The sequence below is a fragment of the Neophocaena asiaeorientalis genome, unplaced genomic scaffold (assembly GCF_003031525.2).
Source record: "Neophocaena asiaeorientalis asiaeorientalis breed wild unplaced genomic scaffold, Neophocaena_asiaeorientalis_V1.1 scaffold6, whole genome shotgun sequence".
Classification (NCBI taxonomy): domain Eukaryota; kingdom Metazoa; phylum Chordata; class Mammalia; order Artiodactyla; family Phocoenidae; genus Neophocaena; species Neophocaena asiaeorientalis.
Window position 1 is genome coordinate 1615473 of NW_020174424.1, and position 17527 is coordinate 1632999.

Here is a 17527-nt window from a genome sequence, read left to right on the forward strand (position 1 = left end):
AACACGCCCTAGAACAGCCTGGCTTGGATTTCAGGCTGAGGAAGGCTCGCCTCAGCTCACAGCCAGCCACCCAACTAGCAGACCCCAGAAGAGCTGCCCTGCCAAGATCAAGAGACATTTGTAGATGACCTGCTTTTGCAAGAGCAGGGCCAGGGAGACCCAAAGAATCACCCAACTAAACCACACACTTGCGAACTAAATAAAGTCATGTGAAGCCACTGGGTTTTCTGTTTATTACGCAGCATTACTGTGACAAGAGGTGACTGATACAGCCCTCTTTCTAACCTCCAAAATCAAGGTTTTGTTGCAGATTCCAACACCCTTCTGAGAAGCTCAACAAATAGCCAAACTCTGATTCTCAGTATGAATTCGGCCAGGACCCCCTGCTGCCTGTACAACGGTCTGTGGGAGGAATACTGTAGTAAGATGGAGATACTTTAATTTCTCCACGAGGACTGAGGGAAAGCTAGTTAGCCTTCTGGGAGAGACACACATGAGGAGTATGGGCGTGAGCATGTCCTACCAACCTCCCAGAGGGCCACAGAGACCACGGTAAGCTTGGTGTCATGGTATTTCTTGTGGGGTTGGCAAGGGAGGCCAGTCTCCCCATTCTGAACTGAGTTGGGCCTGATCTGAGACCAAGCGCAGCAGGAATTGGGGGAAGACACGGAGCTGCCCCAGGCCCTGGATCCAAGGCACCAGCCAAGTCTATCTACCATCTCTGAAGGCAAGGAAGCCCTCCAGTGGGACATATCTGGAGTGACATATTACTAACCTCACTTTACAATCTGTCGATAGCTATGGCTCCACGTGGTAACCTACAGTGATAACGTTCCTTTGCAGAAGCTCAGGGGAGAACCTTGTTAAGTGTGTGAATGGTGATCCCTGACTAAGGACCCCTCCCTCAGATTACAGGGCAAGTCCTCCTCCCTCATTGTCTCTCCCTCTTCCTGTGTTATTTCCAGGGACTGTGAATGGAACTTACACATCAAGGGCAAATAGGTGGAGTCTGAGACCCCTGGGCAGCTCTGGAGTGTTCCCCTGGGCTGTGTAGTTGGAGCTCCTTCTGGGCTGGGGACCTGTCTGCCGGTCAGAGCAAAGCTGCCCACAGACCAGCTCTCACAAGGCAACAGGCCATTGGCTGGAAATCTCAGGATTGACCCCTGGGCCACAGATGCAGAGAAAGCAATAAAAAATAAGTTGCTGATGGCTGATTTCCGGTTCTGTTTATCCTTCTGAGTGATTTTTAAACACGAGGTTGAACATAGAAAAATCCTCCTTGACTTGATAGCTTAGCTTCTTGGTCCTCTTGGGACAGTAGTGAGGGTTCTGTTGTGTTAGGCCCCTTGAGGTAGTTAATGTATGCCTGCTCCCTGATAGCCTTTTCTGGACATTTTCCACTATAGTCATGGTTATATAGGGGTGGTCTTAGTTGTTTGGTACCCTGGCCCTGGGGTGATTTGGGGCAGGGGGACTATTGGCTTGGTGTGTGAAAGGTAGATAAGGGAAGTGATTGGGGGTCTGAGCTCTGGAGGGTTGGATCGCATATCAAAGCCATGCTTATAAGCTAGTTGTCTACTATCTCTAGGAATTAGCTAACCCTGGAAGGAGCAGTCCCTCCTCCCCAACCCAAAAGACCCCAGTGTGTCACAGCAACTGAAAATACAGAAAATAAAAACAGGGTGAATATGGCAAGCTGAGAGAATCCCTCTACTCTCAGCCCTGAGTGACTGAGTTACCAGGAGCGCTTTATAACCTCTGGGATTTCTTTCAAGGCGACGCAGTTCAGGACACAGTATTCTGACCCCCTAAGTATTTATAGGAGTCATTCTCACCATCTCACTCCAGCTCTCTTGACCCGGAGCCATTCTTTCCTTTTTCAGAAAACAAATGGGATTAAAGTCCAGGGCTGGGACTTCCTCCTTGGGGTGTTTGACAAGGACTGACGTACTCTAGGCCCTTTGAATCCCGGAAGTCCAGGACACACCCAACCTTTGGTGCAGCATCCTGTATGCCGGAGCATAGCTAAAAGGACTGAAGCAAACATCTCACCATGAGGGACCCACTGACAGATTGTTCGGTGAGTGGCTCAGTGTGGTTTGCCTGTGTGTGAGAGGGCGGCTGAGGAGTAGATTTATGTACTAATGGATTTGAACTTAAGAAATTTGGGACACTCAGAAGCCAAACATGTTTAGATATTGGCACTGGTACAAAAGTCTGTGGTTTTTCTTTGGTTCAATTTAAAACAGAGCTCTTTCTAGCAAATGACAGGGCAGGTAATTGTCATCTTTTATTCTCACATTGTTGAAAAAACTTTGAGTGTATGTAGCATTATATTTGCATGCAGATGGTGGCTGTTTGGGAAACATTCTTCAAATATATGCCAGTGGTGCCAATATTGTGCGTACTGTAGACACACAAATGCATAGAATATCTGCAGCTAGTTTGGGGCTCTGGGAATGAAGTCAGGATGCAAGGGTTTTGCGTATTTTCCCATATCATTTAGAGCCCAGAACTGCAAGGGCCGAGGGAGGAAGTACAGGCTCCGCACTCTGTCCGCCCTGCGGTGGTCCTCGGACACGTTTACCAGCGTGTTTGTTTCAATCCTGGGAGCGGTACCAAAAATAGAAGGTTGGTCAAGTTGTGAGGTCGTTAGCTGCAAGAGCAGAGATGTAGTTTAGGAAATGAGGAGCAATTAAAATGGAGGGGGGAGGAAATAAAGTAATCAAAGATTGTCAGTGTGTTATCCCAAGAAATGGTGCCAAAAAACTAAAACTGGTGACATCAGAAGCAAGGGGTTGTATTCATCCTTCAAGTATTTTATTAAAAACAAACAAAAAAAAAATGTGGAGAAGCAGATAAACAGGGGCTGCCATAAAACCATAAAGAAAAAGATCAACAGAGAATTATTGGTTTCGTTTGTGTTTATTCAGTGGATGTGGAAAGCACAGGCTTAGCAAAGATGAAACTGTATCCACCATCCCACAGAATGAGTTCAGGAATCAGACGAGCTAAATGAGATAAAGTCATGGTGGCTAGTGATATTAATAATGACAGCGTAGTAGCAGGCTCTGCCTACTTTTACTTTTTAAAAACACAATAGTCTCAGAGGCAAAAAATATACAAATCAATTTTCACTGCAAAGTAAAGGAGCTGTTACAGTGGGGGATTCCTGGACTGAATGTCAATATTATGACATAGTCTGAGTGTGTTTCGTGTTTGGTAATCGCAATCATTGTTGCTTTTGTTGTGGTCATCCATTTACAATGCTTGGTGTCATTTATTTATGTCTTGTCTTGTAAAAAAAAAAAAAAAGTCTGCCTGCCGCAACTAAGACCTGGTGCGACCTAAATAAATAAATATTTTTAAAAATCGTAAAAAAAAAACCACACAATAGTCACATGTGTCTAAGGTAAAAAGAAATTCCAACAATATGGTTGTATACAGATTTTAAGGGCGAAACCTCCTCCATTTGATCTCCTCCACCCCAATCTTGTCTCTATTGGTAAGCTAACAGACAACTTTTCAAAAAGTCTTTTCTCATTTATGTATTTGTTGTTTGTTTATTTTTCACTCCTTGCATTTGCTCCGTTACCAAAATGTTGACTCCTCTCCTTTCTCCTGATAGGTTAGCGATAATGTTTTTGTATAGGGTGGGTGAGTGGCACAGGGATGGGATAAGTGGAAGCAAAACCTTGGCACCAACGGTCACCAAAGAAGAAATCAAGACCAAGGGAAGAGTGAGATAGTGGAGAGGAAAACTGAAGCCAGGATAAGTTAAAACAAAAACAGAAACTAAAAACCAAAAGCCTAATATCCCTTTCTAAGGCTGACTTCAGACCTGGACCTAGGAGAAATATTTCCTTTGAGCAGCTCCCAAGACAGCCCATCACCATATCTCTATGTCAGCTTAATGCTCCCTCCCTGACATGTGGAGTCCTTTTCCCTGTGCTGAACTATTGCCCCAAGAACTCCTGTCCTTGTCTCCAAACTTGAAAGTCATCTTTCTGGGTGCACTGCCACCAAACGTAGTCGAGAGCGGGAGGATATTCCTTCAGCCAGGGTTTCTGAATCCTCTGAAGCCACAGAATCTTTATTTATTTGCGATTGTTTCATCTTCAGCAAGTGTTCAAGTTGATTTCCTGGTGCAGTCCTAGTTTGCGCTTGGGCAAAAAGGCTGTGTGAAGATGAGGCTGCAATTTGGCAACAGAATAAAACAAGGGAGTGGACTGCAAAAGAATGCTTCATGAAACAGGTAGTTTCAGGAAGAAACCAAAAAGAACGCAAAGCTTTAACTTTCTGCAAAATATCCCATTTCATGAGTCCCTAGGGTTACACGGAACACAACTAATTCATAAAGCCTTAGCTTAGCTACAGTTCTTAACTTGGTCTACCCCAGTGGATCCACATATGGAAACAGTGGTTTGTGTGACCTTCAATGGGAAAAGCATGACCTATTTATTTGTGTTAGTTTCTAACTGCAATTTAGAATTTCCCCCAGTTTTGAATATAAGCAGCAAGCCCTAGTACAACTGCAGTGTCTGTGACTTTGTAACTAATAAAAAGCACTTATATTTTTATATAACATTACATTTGTTTACAGATATCTAGAAATACTATTTACTCACACTCAGTGTGACTTAGAAATTTGGGTAAATCTTAAGACTCATTATTTAGTATGTTAATTAAAAAGCATATAAAATATGATTTAAAATTATATTTTATAAAACACATATCAATGTAATTAGTTTCCTTTATAATCCTGTTATTTTGTTTTATGCATTTGAAAATAGTTTTCTGAGTAAAATAGGTCTCACCAGACTCCAGAAAACATTTAAAAACCTCTTCTTTTATGTCATGCTCCAATGAGTAAGATACGCTGATAGCTGGGCCATTCTACCTCAAAGAGCTGGGTTAGTGTCTATGCACAAATTATCAGTTACCAGGGTAGCACACAGATTGCTTGAATGCTGTGTAGGGCTTTTAACTAATCTCGAGAAAGTCAGAACTTATTTGAAGGAGATTTTTTTAAAGTTCTCTTTTTGAAAAAGAGAAGAATTGGCTCTGGGCCTTGATGCCTTAATGCCTGTGAGCTTAGCTTCTAATCCTCAAAATATGCCAAAGGAAATCATTTACAAATCCATGTGCAAGGAAACAGGATCAGATCACCTCCAAATGAAATAATCTAATCATTAAAAAAAAAAAAAAATAGTACCTTCCTAAGAAACAACGCCATAGAAATCAAGGGCAAATAATTAACTATAAGCAAGGTTTTCCTTTTACTCACTCCTTCAGTATCCAGGTAGGGAGCTGTCAAAGCAGGCTTCCCTGGGTCCACATAGTCAGCCTCTTCTCTGGGTCCACATAGTCAGCCTCTTCTCTTCATCAGCTGTTGAAACAGTACTGTGGGGCTGCTTCTTCAGCCTGGTTCAGACACCAACCCGAGCATCCCATTTCAGTGGCTCAGCCTGGGTCAGAAGATATTAACTGGCACTAATATAAAAGATGCTGGGGCAATGGTCCATGGCTCCTGAGGGGTTCTGGGACACTGCAGAGATAAGGAGGCAGCTTGGGTCTGGCCTGGATGTCGGCCCACAGCATCCCCAGTGTGCATCTGTGAGATGTGTGATGTGCCATTTCACATTTTGTGGGCCTCTGTTTCCTCATCTGTAAAGTAAGAGGGGGAGAGGATGAAGTAGACTATGTTCTTTAATGTATCTCACAATCTATGACAGCCTGCCATGGAGATTCTAAATATTACCTAGGTGCCTAGTAAATACAATCTCTTAGTTCACAAAAGCAGTACTTAGAAATAGTACACCACATGAAATCAGTAGCACAGTGCCTGACATGTGAAAGGCATCCAACAAAAGCTTATTTGATTAACTTTAAGTAGAATATCATGGTTTGTTTAACACTATGAGGGTCATCATTACTCCCTGCCCACCAAAAAAAAAAAAAGCAAACTTTTCATACTTGCACCTAGAATGAAAATGGATTTTTCTAGAGTAATTGAATTTAACCTTCTTAATCATTCAGATCATGGAAAGCCAGAAAGAGCAGCTAGGCCAAGGTTGATAAAGTGAATTTTTTGTTGTTCACAAGACCTCTGTCTAATCATTTCATGTGCCAATTGCCTAGGTTACTAAGTTTTTTCGTAACGATAATATTTATCTGACAGAATTTGCTTATAAGTGCTGGGCAGAAGCATTTTCTTAATGGCAGAATGGGACATCTCTGTGTACATTAGTTATCTACCTGAAGGGATTTTTAGATTCTCAGAAAGATCCCACATATTTCTCCACCAGCCTGCAATCCCTTTATCAGGGAACAAAAAAAACATGTCGGTTTTTCCTAGTACTTAATGACGTTATGGAAAAGCAGCATGTTAATATAAATTCAAGTGGAGATGTAAGATCAACAGTAGGTTCTTTCCTGGAATGAATATTTGGTAGGGGGTGGGGTATTCAAAAGCTCAATAGGTGGGAAAAAAAACAGGAAAAATTCATCTTCCACGACTCTGAGTAGAGCAAAGCCTTCTGTGCTGGTTGATGACATTGGCGAGCGATCTGCCCTGCTCATAATACTATATACTTATTTCTAATAGATTCTCTAGTTGATTTGCTCACTTAACATTTCTAATCACAGTTCTGTCTCTAACTAATGAGGTTATCTTTTGCTGTTACGGCCTTAACTATAAAATAAGAGGATTGGACTTTAGTGGTTTCCAAACTGTGCTCCATGGAATCCCTTCAGGGCCCCTGTGCTGGGTGAGAGTGGGGTGGGGAAGAAAGATGGGAGAGGAGGAGAGCCAAAGCCAAGGTCAAGAGACTTCATCCCCTCAAAGCAGATAAGTTCTAAGATTTTCTGATTACACACACACACACACACACACACACACACACACACACACTGGATGAGATGGTCTCTGGGGTCTGCTTTGATGTTTATGCAAGTCTGCTTTTGCAAGACAGATTTTGTCTTCAAGTCTGAGTAGATGGCACAAGATGAAAGGTACAGAATCATTGCATCAAAAAAGGGGTTATGCTGAAATAATGGAACTATTCTTAGTCACTCTTTTATTTATTGATATCACCTTTACCTCAGTCTGGATCAGGGTTTGTCATGGAGTGTCCAGTACATTATATGTAGAGTCAATGATAAAGATTCTCCCCATTGCTGTAATAAGCAGAACATCCCACTCGTATCTGATCATTGAGTTAACAACAACATAATGTATCGAAGAACTTCCTGACTTGTGTGTACCTGGGCACACAAGTGCCCAGGGGTCTGGGGGATGAGTTACAGGGGGGGTGTAGCTGGGGGGCTGAGCCCATGGGCCAGTTGCCTCTACCTTGAACAACTTTGTCCATTTACCACATTGTTTCAGTACAAATATCATTTTCTACGTATATCATGATGTGAAAAAATTAGGAAGTTAGGAAGTACTAGCCTATTAAATGACAGGAAAATCCTTCCAAAATCCAAAACTGGGAGCCCCAGGGGCAACTGATGCCATAAGATGTGCTTCTTGCTTAAAAAAGATTCTTGCTTAAAAAAGTTGAATCTGAATGCCTTAGGGAAAGACAGGCGGTCTCCATACTGCCACAGCTCAGCCACTCTCCTCTAAAAGCAACCGAGTTTTGAATCATTGGTTTATAAACTTTCCAGGCTTTCTGGCTTCCTAGAACTAGTCCTGTGGAGATAGTATTTTAAAAATGTGTCTTGGAGAGTTTTGATGGCTTGATAAGTTCGGGAAATGCAGTAGCCCCTGCAGCCCCAGGACAGGGAAAAATTCTCAACTGGTTCTGCTCATTTCCACTTTGTTTGGAGCAAGTTTTCCCCTACCTTCCTCATCCTCATACATGGTATCTGAGGTACCCTATTCTTTCCCCAGGACTATTGGATGCAAATCGCCTCTTCTGGTGATGGTGGGCTAATGGGGGTCCGTGTCCTAAGACAGCTCATCTCAGAGTCCCTTCCCTCCCCTCCTAGTTTTCCTGATGGGAGTTTCTTCTCTCTGCTGCTCGGAAGGCATCCTTCCATCCAACTCTCTGCTTTGTCTTCTCCCAGCCCCAGCCTTACAGTGTTTGAGAACAGAAAAATTCACTTTGCAAGCATGCATCCAAATCTTTCTCTCCTGCACATGGCCCCCTGATGTTTTTGTTGGGTCTTTGTTTCTGTTTTGGTGTAAGCTGGAGAGAGAAACAGGTAAGACACTATTTTTAAAAGATAGCTTAATAGTGTGTAATACTGTGAGATATTTCTAAGTAAATAAGAATGCTACAGGACCTATAAAGAAAACCATAAAATTTTATTGAACATGAAATAAGATTTGAACAAATGAAAAGACTTACTATGCCCGTGAGTGGGAAGTCTAAATACCATAAAAAAGTTAATTTCCTCAAATTGAGATATATAGAGGTAATGCGATTCCACTTAGGATCTCAACAGGGATTTTTAAAATTGTAATTAGATAAATGTTGATACGGAAGAACAAATGTGCAAAAATAGTCAAAGAAATTATTAAAAGGAAAAATTGTTATTTAAAAAAAGCAGAAGAAAAGTGTCAATATATCTGTAACCTAGTTAGTGAGAATATAATGTGTATCATAATTATTGTTTGTATCATTCTTATTTATAAAACATAAAAATGTTTCATAATATAAAATAAAAAGTTAAAAGACTGTGTATGAGTTAGAACTATGTTTACCTGCATATTTAGAAAACCCAAAATAAAAGTGGCTTTTAAAAAAGCCTACTGTTATGTTTCTCTCATACATAAAATAAGTCCAAAAGTAGAGAGTTGGGGGCTTCTGTGGTGGCCCCCAGGGCATCAGGGACCCAGGCTCTTTCTCGCTTTCTGATCTAAGATCTTAGCATGTGGCATCCATCCTCAAGATCACCTTACGGCATCAGCTGTCATTTTAAGTCCAGGTTTCAGGAAAAAGGAGGAAGGAATTTTCACTAAAACCCAACACAAAACTTTCACCCATACCTCTTTGGGAAGCATTTAGTCACATGGCTACTACAGCTAAGGGTGAGAGGGGCTGAGAAATGACTTTATTCCAAGGGCATGTGCCTGCTCAACATGTCTCTGTTTTCTTCTCATGATACCTACGTATGTTTTATTGGATGTTATTTGGTGTTATGGGAAGAAAATGAAAGCCTCAAGGGACAATTTATTGAAAGTGTTTAGGTAACAAAGGAATAAACAAAAAAGCTAAACAATTTAAAAATGCTTACCAAAGTCTTCCATTGTACTTGTAAGGGGAGGAAGGAGGCCTGAAAGTATCACATCATTCATAGATGACAACTTATGTTTGTGGAAATAAAAATGAGAAAGCTTGGTTGCCCAATAGTGATTTTACTCTCATGGCTTAGAGGAGAATCATTTCTTCATGACGGAGGCTACACTTGGATTGCACTACAGGTATGTTTTGCTTGCTTGGCAAAGAGTTGAAAATTTTGTGAATTGTTTGCTGCAAAATTTTAAAAGTTATGTTTCAGATACCAATCCTCATTTCAGCTTTTTTGCACAAAAAAAGCTGGTCCATGATCCAGAGTTGTTGTGGCAGCTGTCTCTCCAGTTCACTGTCCCCACTCTGCACCTCCCTCATCCAGGTGCCTATAGGCACCGAATTTTTGCAAACCTTGCTTTAGGAGTTAACAATGTCCTTCTAAAGAGCTTTGCCCTCTCACAGTTGTTTTTGTGTCCCAGGCAGTTTCAATGAAGCTGTTTGCTCCTATTGTGTGTCTACCAAATCCTGTCATGGCTTTCTGTGTTAAATTCAGGGGAAAGTTAAACTACTGTATAAAGAGAAAAAGATTTGGTATCTATAGGATTATGTTTCTACATCCTAGGTATTGGTTGGTTCCACCCCTGAAGGTAGGGACCTGGCTTAGGTCATTTCTTTAGGTCTTTCTACCTCTGTGCCCTACGTCCTCTTTACTACTCTGCTAGCTGCTTACTCCAGGTGCTATAGCTGAAAGGTTGCCTCAGCTCTGAGGATTCATATAATGGGAACATGCCTGCCCCATAGTAGGTGCTCAGGAAGTGTGAGTTTCCTTCCCTTTCCCCTAGGAGAAATTTTATTACCAAATTATTCACTTACATTTTCTATCTCAGCCAAGAAGTACTCAGTTTAATGGTTCAGGGTTTGTCATGAGGTCCAGGGATAGTATTTTGGAATTTGCGGGGAATATGCAGTGTATTTCAGAATGTACTTTTAGCCTTCCTGGGAATAATAGGGGTGACAGGAATCCAAATGCACCCCACTGTTGAACTGTTTGCATTTGGCCTAGGAAGAGACAGGTAGACCAGCTTTATTTTTGAAAAGTTCTCCAGGATCTTTCACATCCACGCAGAGGAGACGTCATCTTTATTTTAAGAACTCACCAAAAAGGTGTGCATTCTGTAGCTGCGTGATCATTTACAATGACAGTCATCATTACAGCACCGTTCTGAATTTATAGGAGTTCAGTCTTTGGAAATGCTCATGAACCTTCTGTGCATCTTTTTCAGTATAATAAAGTATACAAGAACCTAAAGGAGTTTTCTCAAAATGGAGAAGATTTCTGCAAGCAGATCACATCCATTCTTCAGCAAAGGTACAAAATGCATGTTTGCATGAAGCAGTTCTTCCTCTTTAGTTGCAGCAAGCGATATACGTGGAGGAGTGATTACAGCTGTCCTACTTTCCAGAACACAACGTTATATTTTGGTACTTGAGAAATTGCTTTGAAGAGTGATTCTCTGTTATTGCACATTTATCATTGGGGCACCATAAAAATCAGGAAACAACAGGACCTAATTCTGCTTGGGAAGGCTCAGCCAGGTCCCTTCTGATCACTGCCCTCTCCTGGGGCCCACCATTGTACCGATGTGTACTACCATTAGTGCGCTCCTCACACAGATGGCAATTATTCGTTTACATTTCTGTCTCCCTAGCGAGGGTAGTGGCTGTGTCTTACTCATCTTTGTACGCTGAGCTCTTAGAGTCTGGCCTTTTGACTTCTTCAGTAAGTGTCTGTTGAATGAATGCGTGGATGAATGAAAAGTCACCTTTTTCAGTATCATCTTCTCTCTCTTTTTTTGTTATTTGCTTTTTTTTTAACATCACTATTGGAGTATAATTGCTTTACAATGGTGTGTTAGTTTCTGCCTTATAACAAAGCGAATCAGCTATAGATAGACATATATCCCCAACACTATCATCTTCTCCTAATACTAGATACGATCACGTGTAAAGCTGTTCACTGTGGTGAAATGAACACACTGAACTCAGTTAAGAAAGTTACAAAAATTCCTGCTTAAAATTAGAGTCCACGAGGACTGAATGGGGCCATCAAGGGTGCTTAGGCCATTTCCCTATGTCCAGACAGCTCTGTAATAAACAACTCCAAAGAGACCTTCAAAAAAGATTGTTTATTCTTTTCAAGGGAACCCATTTTAAATTTAAAATATTGTGTGTGTACCATAAGAACAAAGATGCCTGAGTTGATTGCATCCTGTATTAGTAGGTCAAGAGCAAGGGAGAACATTAGCTTTATCAGGACTGATGAATGAGGCCAAGGAAAGATACAGGAGAGTTCAAGTGTGCTTTTTTTTTAAAAAAAAAATTATATTTATTTAACGAATGCTTGTAAAGAATTTGGATTACCTTTTGTTTTAATATTTATTTATTTATTTATCTGTGCCGGGGCTTAGTTTCAGGCATGCGGGATCTTCATTGCCCGGTGTGGGATCTTCGTTGCGACGTGCAGGATCTTTAGTTGTGGCATGTGAGATCTAGTTTCCTGACCAGGGATCGAACCCGGGCCCCCTGCATTGGGAGCGTGGAGTCTTAACTGCTAGACCACCAGGGAAGTCCCCAAATGTGATTTTTTTTTCACGGTACACGGGCCTTCCACTGCTGTGGCCAATTGTGGTCCGTGTACCGAAAAAAAAAATGCATTCAGTAAATCCTTGTAGATTGAATGAATAAATAAATGAAAGATAGTTAAGGGTTTATTTTCTTATTATTACATCTACATTATTAGAACAGGGTCTTTACTATTGTTGTATATTAACAATTCCAGACACCTTGCTTAAGAATCCATTGGAATGTGGTTCTTCTAACACTTCTGTATTAGCTTGTGGCTACAAGGGACTGCATCCCAATTAAGCTTCGAGGCCAGATAATGGTTTATTTCTAATCTCAGCTGCCTTCTTGCATTTGTTCTAATTGGTGTTGATAGAAAAGTGTTGGTATTGAAACACCATTTTGCCTGGAATTTCTGTAATTCATGGTATTGCTTAGCTTCTTTTATCCAATTAGTTTCTCCAGTTTCTTTTTTTATAGTAGTAACTCAGATTTAGCCAGAAACACACAGCAGCTCCTAAGATGCCTAATGCCAAAGTCATCAGTTCATTTCAGCACAATCACAGATCAGATTCAAAAAGACAAAGGCACATTTCCAGAAACGATTTAAGTGTTTGGTTCCCTGCACCCTCACAGCTAAGGTTTAAACAGACTTTGATGGGGAAAGTCAATTTTTTCTCTCTAAGGAAACTTAAGGTCAGGTTTTCAAATGGCAAGTACCACAACTCCGGACATAAATTTTTTTTTAATTAAAAAATAGAAGAAAAGAAAAGAAAAAAAACAAAGAAGGAAATGTAGTTGGTCATTATTCCATCTACAATTCATTGCAGATGCTGTCAACGAAAGATAAATGATTAAAATGAAATCTTTGATAAATTCTTACCTTTTCTAGTCTACCCATAGCCTGAGTGATCTTAATTCCCATAACTTCAGCTCTTTTTTTGCATATTGATGACTCCCATATATACATTACTAGGCAGTATGTCTTATCCATACTTCAAACCATATATCCAACAGTCTATTGGACATTTCCAGCTGGACGTTCCATGAAACCACAAAGACAGCCTATCCAAAACAGAGTTGATCGGCTTTTCCCGAAAGCTGGTACTCCTTCTGGATTCTTAACCATGATTACTGGTGCCTCTGCCCACCCAATCAAGCCCAGTACCTCAGAGCCACCCATGACCCCTTCCGTCTCAGCTCATGACCACGTCTGTATATTTCTCTCTTCCAAACACCTCTTATCCCTACAGCTTTCTTCTCATTGCACGGCCTCGGCCATTGTTCGGACAGAACTCTCAACCCGTCCCCCTGCCTGGGGCACTACCTGGCAGCTGTGCAGTTTGTACACTGTGCAGAATCACCTGGCTGATGGGCAGAGTGAAGGCAGACATCTGATCCACCCTCAACCCTCGAGTCTGGTACGTGGGCTCAGAGCTGTGTCCCTCCAGAGGATCTCCTTTCTCTAGTCCAAGCAAGTTGCCTCAACTAGGGAGCGTCTACTACATCTTCTACTCTGGGGCCATGACCCTGTTTAAGACCCTTCAAAGACTCCCATGACCTTTAGTATAAAATTCAGCCTTTGTAGTATTTCATAAAAGGAGCTTTGAGATCTGGGCCCTGCCTTCCTATCCAGCTTGTCTCTCTCCATCTCTGCATGACCCCACATCTCTCCATCTTACCTACAGTCACTGCTTACAGAACCACTTGTAATCACCCCCCATGGCTCCCTGCCATCCCTCCCACCCGCCTCCATGGGTCCCGGCATTTGTACCTGCTGTATCCACTGCCCGGTAGACACTTCTTCACCTGCATTGCCAGCCTCCACTCAATGCATTCTTCAAGATTCAGTCATCCCACCCTGGTGGGCCTTCAAGTCAAGATTCCAGTCCCCAGTGTCAAAAGAGTGCTCCTCAGAGATGTACAGAACCAGTGCTTACCTCTGCTATCGCTCTACTGCCTACACTGTTACTTTCTGTTGACTTGTCTGCCTCCTCCACCACTCCTTGAGGGTCTTTGTATCCCACGTGACTAGCACAGAGCAGGCATTCAATAGATGTTCACTGAGGGAATGAATGCATTTGTGTATGAGTGACTCTGTGCCTCAGGCACTCATAACTTTTAAGAAGTTTAAGTTAGGCTCTTTACAAGGAGCAATAAATGAGTGTGTCAAAGAAATTTACTTACATCGTGTATAGAATGTTATTTTGAACAAAAGCTAGAAAAGAATAATAAAATCACAGAAGAGACCATTTATCCAGCACCATCTATAGATCAAGCACTGCGTTAGATGTGTCTGATCCTTGGTCTCTTTTACTTAAATTCTCAGAACCCAATGCAGTATGCGAATACTCTCATCCACCCCTGATTTACAGATGGGGTATGGAGAAGGTGATACATTTTGACTTCTACCCAGCTCTACCCAGGCTTGTTGTAAGGGAATCTTTCGAGTGGGCAGGCACTTTGGGGCACTGCTATGGGTGTCCCAGCACACTCGGGGTCCTGGCCCATCTCCCTTCACAGAGGGTTTTCTATGGGAAGGGATACCAGCGGTCATCAAGCTCAGTGGCTTTCAAACCTGGTAGCACAGGGGTCTGTGGGGAGCTCTCAAGGGCCACTTCAGGGGGTAGGAGGAAATTAAATGGGCAGGGCTCAGAGCCCTTGTCACTCCTGTTCCCACTTATTCAGAACATAATATCTTTATGATATGGTGGGATGCTGTATAAAATTTTGTTTTCCAGCTAAAAAGTTTAAAAACTCACTCTTCTTGTCCATTTTACCTGCCTTCCCCCATGACAACACTCCTTCCCACCCCACATAAACTCACTCAGTTCAGGAATTAACAGACACAGAGGATCTGAAATGCTACACCTACCATAGCTGTGCCTTCCCTGGGCCGGAAGTGAGCAGTGACTCAGTGGAACTCCCAGACTGGCCCAAAACAGGGCGACCTCCAGGTCTCATCCTCCCATTTCTCCTTTTTTATACTGCCGTCAGGAGCCAGAATTAAGGCAATGAGTAATGACGAAGCGGGCGTTGTGGGCTAGCCAGAGAACCTAACCACTCAAGAAACAGAGCTGCTGTGTAAAAATGTTTTTCAGGTTGTTAATAACTAACTTTTAAACACAAGCCTATTTGTATGAGCTTGTGACTCTTTCAAAAGGCAAACTGATAAAACTTGGGTGGAAAATGTCAGCATACCAGGCCCCAAGAAGCTGTTGCTGATAGAAAGTAGAAGGGCAGAGATGGGGGTGTGAAACTGCAAAGATTTTCAGATTACTAAAATTTCTTCTTAATTCGTAGTAAAGGGAGGGCTCAGTCACCTGCTGTTTTCAAGCTTAAGAGAGCCTTAGTTCAATTTTAATTAATTCCTCATAGACACAGGGGCCAGCTACAGTGTTTGTTTTCTATCACTTTATCATTTTAATTTTCTTAGAGCACGGTACTCTAAAATTTATTACCTGGTCACTTTGTGGTCTGTCTAAAATATTGAATCTGATATTTTCAATCTCTCCTTTCTTTCAAAAATATAAATATAATTTATTTTCAAACCTAAGACAAATGTTAGTCTTTGACTTATTGGTCGGTCTTCATTATTACTAATGAAAATTTATTGACCTGCCTCCACATGCTGGGAGGAAATTAGAATATAAATGGATTAAAAGTCAGTGCATGCCATTTCCCTGGTTAGGGATCTTTAAGACTCACCGGAATATTCTGAGATTGAGTTACCCATCCAAAGAAATATATATCATCAATTTCACATGTGCCAAGACAATTGCTTGGAGAATCTCAACTCCTATTAGATGTAGTAGCTGTAGGGCTAGAACATTAAGCTCAATGTTCTTATAAACTCTTTTCTGCTTATTTTAATGAGGGGAAAAAAATTCCACGTCTCAGTTTGAGATTAGCTCTGCCTTTCTTCACTTCTTTTGCATGTGGGGCTTTTTAGGCCAGAAACCATGATAAAACAGCTCCCTTAGAAGAAACCAGTGTGCTTGGAGGTGCAAATTGCCACCTCTGCCTTGGGAAAAGGTGTCCCTTTTGAACTCTGTCCTTTCACTTCTGTTTAGCAGGAATTCTGAAAGGCTATATATTCTGCTTCATTAGATCCTAAGCACGGATGAGCCACATGGCAGTGCTTGTTCCAACTTACAAAAGTGACAGCTCTCTCCACGCTTGCCAGTTGGAACATGGCTTCTTAGAGCGATTTCCTCTGGGGAGGAATTTACCCATTAACCTGTGCTAAGATAAAGGCCATTCAGGGTTAGAGGCCAGAGAGTTTTTCAGTTGTAGGCAAACTCACCAGAAAAGAAGCCTAGTGACGGGTTCCACTCCTCATGTATCCAAACTCATCCTCCCGACTTCATCATTTCATTTCTTTCTGATGTGTGGGGTAATCTGCTGAGGATTCTGAAATGGTTATTAGGGTTGAAAATGCAAGAGAAAATGATTGCAGCCTGTTTTGCTTGGTTGATTCTAAAGCTGGTTTTAAATATGAAATATATAATAAATATTTGTATATTAGGGTCACCGATATAGTATTGAAGGCGGAGTTGAAGGGTACAATCATGCTGCTCAGAGAGGCCGTGTCTGGTCTCAGAGGGCTACCTTGGTGACGTTTGATGTCAGAGCCCCCTCTTCCCCACTTTTTTAGACCCTCAACACGTCCAGGAACTGCAAAGATGCTCTTGGAAGAGGCCCCGGGAAGCTCGTTCTGTCTACACAGAGGCTGCTGTGGATCCCGTTTCTAGCTGCTAAGCCGCCAGAGTTGTGGTGATTCAGAACACCGCAATTAAAGGCAAAGGGAGAGGCGGTGTCAATTTTAAAAAGCACTTGCCTTTGACTCCCCCGCAATTCTCCTTCTCCAGCTGCTTCCCCACAGTTTCAGAGGCAGGAGAGTGGAGTGCTGGACAGGCAGGTTCTTGAGCCAGACAAGGGTTTGAATCCCAGAGGTCACTTCTCCATGAATGACCTCGGGCAAGTTACTGACTAAACTCTGTGCCTTGGTGTTCCCCTCCATGAAATGGGTAGAGTAAGTGTGCCTTCCTGTTGGGAGGTATTGCAGGTTAAATGACGAAATGTACTTAAAACACTCAGAATGGTGCCTGGCACATTGTATACAATAAATGTTGGATGTCACTAGTTTGTGTGTAGACAGAACACACAAGGTCAAGCATCAGCAACATGTCACAAAGGTGATGGGAGCACATTTGTTGGGAGAGAGAGCACAGTTTGGACACGAACTTCATGGGCAGGATTACAAGAATTTTTAAGCTGTATACCAACCTGTAAAACTACACATCCTCTTACTGCTCTGAAGCAAGAAATGCTGTGTGGTAATTGCCTCTCTTTTTTTTTTTTCTTCTTTTTTTACGTCTTTATTGGAGTATAATTGCTTTACAATAGTGTGTTAGTTTCTGCTTTGTAACAAAGTGAATCAGTTATACATATACATATGTTCCCATATCTCTTCCCTCTTGCGTCTCCGTCCCTCCCACCCTCCAGCGGTACGTGGGCCTCTCCCTGTTGTGGCCGCTCCCATTGTGGAGCAACAGGCTCCAGACGCACAGGCTTAGTGGCCATGGCTCACAGGCCCAGCTGCTCCATGGCATGTGGGATCCTCCCGGACTGGGGCACGAACCTGCATCCCCTGCATCCGC

At 42.1% G+C, this 17527-nt stretch overlaps 1 protein-coding gene and 1 long non-coding RNA gene across 4 annotated transcripts in view; one reads left to right on the plus strand and one right to left on the minus strand.

Annotated features, from left to right (window-relative positions):
• Positions 1-1944: 1944 nt before the first annotated feature.
• Positions 1945-17527, plus strand: part of NOSTRIN (nitric oxide synthase trafficking) — a 57646-nt gene continuing 42063 nt past the window's right edge. For both annotated transcript variants that reach the window (XM_024756649.1, XM_024756648.1), the window contains exons 1-2: positions 1945-2080; positions 10526-10611. In XM_024756649.1, the coding sequence (XP_024612417.1) occupies positions 2054-2080; positions 10526-10611 (113 nt within the window). In that variant the 5' untranslated portion in view covers positions 1945-2053. The remainder of the gene's footprint in view (positions 2081-10525; positions 10612-17527) is intronic.
• On the minus strand, positions 3327-14827 carry LOC112407382 (uncharacterized). Of its 2 annotated transcripts, XR_003004734.1 has the most exons (4): positions 14740-14827; positions 13639-13734; positions 5288-5667; positions 3327-4193 (listed from the first exon to the last, which is right to left on the minus strand). It is a non-coding gene; the product is annotated as an uncharacterized LOC112407382 (long non-coding RNA). The 2 variants fall into 2 exon arrangements; XR_003004733.1 differs by having other exon boundaries at positions 13639-14827.